General features: G+C 38.5%; 1 protein-coding gene across 1 annotated transcript; it reads right to left on the bottom strand.

Annotated features, from left to right (window-relative positions):
* Positions 1-1209: 1209 nt before the first annotated feature.
* Positions 1210-6283, bottom strand: LOC130717090 (endoplasmin homolog). Its single transcript, XM_057567200.1, has 15 exons — positions 6126-6283; positions 5926-6046; positions 5696-5849; positions 5537-5617; positions 5094-5205; positions 4870-4996; positions 4629-4767; positions 3977-4094; positions 3646-3842; positions 3318-3533; positions 3060-3225; positions 2674-2812; positions 2431-2581; positions 1885-2289; positions 1210-1656 (listed from the first exon to the last, which is right to left on the bottom strand). The coding sequence occupies exons 1-15, from the start codon at positions 6193-6195 to the stop codon at positions 1390-1392; spliced, it is 2463 nt and encodes an 820-aa protein (XP_057423183.1). The 5' UTR covers positions 6196-6283; the 3' UTR covers positions 1210-1389.
* Between the last annotated feature and the right edge of the window lie 209 nt (positions 6284-6492).

Here is a 6492-nt window from a genome sequence, read left to right as displayed (position 1 = left end):
CAAAACCCAATCCAAAGAAAGAAAAAACAATAAAAAGATGAAGAGAGTGAGTGTACGAACAACGTGGGTGACCGAGGCGGAAAGCAGGCGAGCTTGGCGTTAGTAGCGGCGGCGATGGTAAGGAGATCCAATTGAAATCGCAAGTCTGAAGGAAAGGGGCAGATGGTAATGTCGTTGGACGGAATTTTTTCCTTACCCACATACGCTCAACAGTTGGAACCCCAATCTTCGTCCTTGGAGCGGCGGAAATCGCAGGTGATGTGACCATCGTGATGAAGAATCATGGAGGGTGGCGTTTTGGGAAGTATTTGTGGGAGGAGCGGCGCAAGAGGGAGCGGTCGAATGGTGAGCGACGCAATTGAAAGAGGAGGAGGAAGAGTTTAGGTTTAGCACGTGTAAAATATCATGAGAAATAAGGTAGGGAGAATTCATGGCACATGTGGCAAGTAGGGGCAAGGAGGAAGAGTCTAGCTTTGACACGTGTTAAAAATCAAGTGAGAATTAATTTGGGAGCGACACGTCATTAAATTAGCCTGAGAATTAACCTAGGAGCGACACGTAATCAAATCAGCCTTAGAGAAGTTCTTCTTTTCTAATATATATTGATATTGATATTGATGATTGACTAGTTTTCTTTTTTAAAAATTCAAATATCCATTTCCTTTCTCTTCGACTGATAGCCTAGGAGAAGGGGTTTGATGGCGGCATTAGGGATTCCTCAATAATTATTTATTCACACATCATTTCGAGGTGAAATGAGGTGGAGGAAGAGAGAGATAGGAAGAAAAGAAAAAGTAAGAGTGAGAAAGTATAAGATGTGTAGATGATAAGATGAGAGAGATAGAAATAAAAATAGGTGAAAATGAAGTGTATAAAAAAAGAAGTGTGTATATATCATTACCCGGGATTCCTTGTTAACTATTATATTTTTTACTATTTTAGCATGACTCAATCATCTGATCTGATCTAAGCCATTAATTATCGAATAGGTTTGGTTCAAGTACAGTGATGAAAATTTTGGGCAACCTAAACCAACAAAGCTCAAAACCATTGACTGGTTTGAACTTTAAAACACTCTAAACTCGAACCAACCAACCAACCCGGCCATATTACACTAGTACCTAACTTGTTCACACACAAAAAGGGTTGTTATATTGCTGCTATGTTATTAAAAGAAAAAAAAGGAGGCTGATTTTCTTGAACAATATATTAAGACTAATGTGCTCGGGCAAAATTCATTAAGTTAATACTTAAGACTAACGTACGTTCTTCTTTAACAACACAGGGAAACAAAATTTAGCGTGCTTTTACAGTCTTTCTGAAGGCTGAACCAAGAAACATAGGCAACCAACAGCAGCATCAGTTTAAAGTTGATGGGAAACTTGCAATCTACAACTCGTCCTTGACATCAGCATCAGCATCATTAACCGCATCACCTGCAGGTTCTGAAGTAGATGCATCTTCTTTTGTTTCACTTTCAGCCTCAACTTCAGTGTCATCTTCCTCTTCAACTGTTGCATCAGGACTGATCTCTAAGCTAGACTTCACTGAATCATAAATCCGGGAAGCAAAATCCTTGGGATCATTAAGCAGGAAGCCACTTTCAAAGAGTGCAGTCTGGTACATCAGCTGTGCTGTTTGCTTCACACTCTCATCCTGAAAAGTAAACCAACAGTGTTAATACATAAACCCTAATAAAGAAAGAGAGATGCTGCCCAGGCAGAGAAAATAAAGCTGCGGTGTATGTATGAAAATCGTCCTATAATTGATTCTAATCAATTTTAGGGAGAATCTAAGGTGAGTAGCTTCTGGGTACCATAATTGATTGAGGAAACAGAAACTAATCCAAACATGCTTAAGAATAGAATCAAATCTAGAATGTACCTCAGGGTTCTTAACTACTCTCTCTCTGAGTTCCTTGATAATAGGGTGCCTAGGATTGATCTCAAGAACCCTCTTGCCACGCATGTATGCTTGCTTGCTAGCATCTGACAAAGTTTGAGACTGCATGATTCTCTCCATGTTAGCACTCCAACCATATTTTGATGTCACCACTACACAAGGAGTGTTATCCAATCTGTTGGATATCTTCACATCATCAACATTCTCACTGGCAAGGGAATTTTTCCACCACTTAGTAAGATCCTTGAAGGATTCCTTCAGTTCTTTGTCTTTTGTATCCTTCCCAAGTTTCAGACCTTCCTTGGACACATTTTGGAACTTCTTATCTTCATAATCCATCAGGTATTGCATCAAGTACTCATCAACTGGATCCATGAAGTAAATAACCTATTGCAAATTAAAAGAAGTGATCTTAGAAGACATCAAACCGCCACTCCTCTACAGAATAGAAAGAGAAGTTTTCTGAAAACCAAATAATGTAATTTCTGGGACCAATAAACATAGCATAAAAAACAATCTTAATCATACCTCGAAATTTTTCTTCTTAAGCCGCTCAAGGAATGGAGAATTTTCCAGTTGTTCTTTGCTGGATCCAGTTATGTAAAAGATATCCTTCTGACCAGCTTTCATTCTAGATATGTACTGATCAAGAGAAGTCAATTTGCCCTCAGATTTAGATCTGCAAGAGTTCCACGTATCAGCAAGATTGCTAACCAATGAAATTGGTGAAATAACACTAAAAGTTCAATTAGAAGGAAAGAAGTAATGTACGTCTCAACTCTCAGCAGTTTTGCCAAACGGTTTCTGTTGGTGGCATCCTCAATGATACCAAGTTTAATGGACTTCCCAAACTCATTCCAGAACTTAGCATATTGACCTCTCTTCTCATCAATGTCAGAGGATGTCTCTTCTGCATCAAAGATTAAAGATTGGTGGAAGTGCAAGGTCAATGAATGGAATTCAGAAAACCTCTGGCTTACATTAGGATGCGGATAGCAAAGCCAAAACATCCAAAAATAAATTACAAAATATTTTGTACAACACACAGCAAGTGAGCAACCCTAACACAGGATTAACATACAAGTTGGGTCAACCTAAACAAATCATAAAAGATTCGGGGTTCCAGCAAATGAAACCTAATCGTTATTCTACCATACCTTTCTTTTCTTTGTCAGTGGACTCATCAGGGTCCTCATCAGCAATCCGACGGATCATATCAAGGGCTTTCCTAATAAGTTTCTTCTTGATCGTCTTTAGACTACTGTGTGCTTGAAGCATTTCTCGTGATACATTAAGTGGCAGTGTATCAGAATCAACAAGGCCCTGTTCCCCATGTTAAAAAAAGTATTAAGGTAAAATATTCTGGTCCTCATAAAATATACTCATCTGCAGTAACAAAGCACACCCATGGTTACCTTCAAAAAGCTTAGATACTTAGGCAACAATTCATCAAATTCGTCTGAAATGAACACTCTTCTAACAAACAACTTCAGGTTGGATTTGTTAGAGTTATAATAACTCTCATATAAATCCTGAGGTGCCTTTGGTGGCACAAACAGAACTGCCTTGAACTCTACATCTCCTTCAGCAGTAAAGTGACTCCATGATAAAGGTTTCTCATCGCTAAAGTCCTGCACATAACATAAATCCACAGCTTTGTAAATATTTAAAAACTCAAGAGTGAAGTTAGTTCACTATAATTCCCTTGATGTATTACACAAATAATGAAGAAGGAAATATTACCTTCGCCAGAGACTTGTAGAATTTGGTATACTCTTCCTCTGTAACCTCCTTTGGATTCCTCAGCCATATAGCTTTTACATCATTTAGAAGTTCCCACTCATAAGTTGTTTCCTTCACCGTCTTTGTCTTAGGCTTCTTTTCTTCATCTTCACTTTTATCAGCATCTTCATCTTCTTCACTTTCTTCCTTGGGTTCAGCTGTTGAAGGAGTAAAATAAGGTAATAAAGGCAACATAAATTAAGATTATATATAAAAATGGAGAAAAATAAAAAAGCATATAAGAAACAGAGGATATAAATGGAAGGCTCCAACTGAAATAAATTAATCATACCTGATTCGTCATCATCACTGGACTCATCTTCATCAGCAGGAACCTCCACATCAACCTCTTTGCTTGCCCAAATATAAATAGGGAAGTTAATGAATTCAGAGTATCGTTTCACCAACTCCTGTGAAAATTAACAGACAAAATCAGATTTAGCAATAGGTTGACTACTTGACTTATTGTATATTGAAAATGAGTATGTTAAATCAGATTTATCTCCGTTTTTTCAACTACAACACACATTTTGAGATTTGTGCTGCCATATTATAAACCAATCTAAATATTTACCTTTAGCTGGGAAAACTTAGTTTAACAAATGAGAAACCAATCTACTTACAAGGGCAACACACCATAGAATACCTACCCCCTACTTATTATAGTATATTTGCTCAGTAAATTTCAATAGCGTGTGTAATCACTTCAGAAACATATGTCAGAAGCACACCATAACATTACAGAAACCTTCAAAGATAAAACAAAATTTCCCTGAGAGAACACCTATATTTTCAAAATTCAAGCATGATCAAAGCACACAAGTAGTATCACTTTCGGCTGCCATCTAAATTAAAGAAAAAAGACTCCTTGGTGTAAAGCTTATGTGCAGTGAAACAGAAGACGAATTTTTAAATTCAAGGCAAGGTAATAGTTTGGCGCTTACTTTCAGCTTAAACTCTTCTAAGTACTCCCCAGCCTCTTCTTTGAGGTGTAATCTAATCTCAGTTCCACGTCCTAGGGGTTCATTCCATGTATCTTCTGAAATTGCAAATGCTCCATCAGCTTTTGACTCCCATACATACCTGTAAGCCAAATAATTTTCAACTCAGTCGGCTGGGGTTGAAGTTTCATAAAAATCTGGGATAATCCAGATAAAAAAGAAAAATCAAGTCTAAAAATCTTACTGATTATCATCATTATGCTTGCTAATGACTTCAACGTAGTCCGCAACAAGATAAACAGAGTAGAAACCCACTCCAAACTGCCCGATGAGATTGAGATCTCCACTAGTCTGCATTTTCTCAACGAATGCTGGAGAGAAAAGTAGCTCCAATTAGCATCTTTCGTACCATATTACAGGCCCAGAATTATTTCACAGTAACCCACAAGAATAATATTATATACATACCTGAAGTTCCGGATTTTGCAATGGTTCCCAAATTCTTTATCAAATCCTCCTTTGTCATACCAATACCTCTGTCTCGAATTGAGAGAATTTTCTTTTCCTTGTCTAACTTAATCTGCATCAATAACACGCGTTAATCATACCAAATAAACCATCAAAAACCAGCATCAGGTAACCGCGTCAGGCGCGTTTTAGTAAACAACTTGATTAAGTGCTAATGCCAATAAGCATTAGTCACATAAGCACTTATTTATAAAGTTATTTTATAAGCCGATATGTTTAACAGTATAAGTGTTATTCATAAACTAGTAGCTTATCAAAATAAGCCAAATTAAACTCAGAAGAGCTCACAACATCAACTCTAACTATCATCTTAAAAACTATTTCCAATTAAGTTTTCAAAAAATCACATAATAATTAAAAATAAAAGGTTCAACTAAACTGACCTGGATATCAAGCTTGGTGTTGTCACCTTCACCCAAAACCTCCTTATCCGTGAGGGAGAGGAACCTAATCTTGTCCAATGCCTAGAAAATTGAGGAATTTGACATCATTATTCCAACACAACACATTAAATGCGAGAAAACAGAGAAAATGGAACTCACGTCAGAAGCATTGGAGATCAACTCCCTGAGGAAAATATCTTTGTTACTGTAGAGTGAGTTGATGATAATATCCATCAGCCGTGACACTTCCGCTTGGAACTCAAACTTCTCCGCGTTGCTCCGTAGCGATCTCTTCGAGATCGACTCCGCCTCCCTGCAATCACATCAACACATCAAATCATTAAGTGCATGTTCGCAAACGTGATTCTACAGATCCGAAACTGGCATACCTCTTGGCCACATCTGAATCGGTTGAGAGTCCATGAGGAACAGCACCGATCTTGTCCTCCACCTTAGGTGGATCTACGAGCTCGTCGGAATCGCCTTCTGCATTCGCCTGAAACTTGCGACCTGCGGAACCATGCGATCGATGATGCGTAAACGAATTGGAAGTGGAGAATGAAAGATTGAAAAGGAAATGCGTGCGTACCTTGATCTGCACAGAGGAGGAAGAGGAGAGAGAGGAGAAGAAGCGCGGAAGGGAGCGTCCACTTCCTCATTCTAGTAGCTTCCACCACCACTGAAATCAAACGGATTGGAATTGGTAACTGGAGTGAGCTTCTTTGCTATTTATATGACAAATGCTCTCTCACTCTTTTTTTGGTGACAGTGTTTGTTACGGGCAATTTCCTTGTGGGAGATGAGCTATGGGAGCCGTTTGTTTTGCCAGCGTGGACGATCAGACGGTGTGGGATGTGACTTGTGAGACGTGGCTTGATTTTATTGGCTTTGTGTGCTTCATTCGACGTGGAGAGGGCGAGTGTCCTTGCAGGGATGACGACTCCTAAACCCAAATT

The sequence above is a fragment of the Lotus japonicus genome, chromosome 5 (assembly GCF_012489685.1).
Source record: "Lotus japonicus ecotype B-129 chromosome 5, LjGifu_v1.2".
Taxonomy (NCBI): domain Eukaryota; kingdom Viridiplantae; phylum Streptophyta; class Magnoliopsida; order Fabales; family Fabaceae; genus Lotus; species Lotus japonicus.
This window is presented reverse-complemented; position numbering and strand designations above follow the sequence as displayed.

Excerpts from the sequence above, each read along its gene's own strand:
- LOC130717090 (XM_057567200.1), bottom strand. The coding sequence starts at position 6,195 with ATGAGGAAGTGGACGCTCCCTTCCGCGCTTCTTCTCCTCTCTCTCCTC. Across the intron at positions 4,997-5,093 it reads TGCAAAATCCGGAACTTCAG|CATTCGTTGAGAAAATGCAG; the intron begins GTATGTATATAA and ends TTTTCTCTCCAG. Across the intron at positions 3,843-3,976 it reads CAGTGATGATGACGAATCAG|CTGAACCCAAGGAAGAAAGT; the intron begins GTATGATTAATT and ends CTCCTTCAACAG.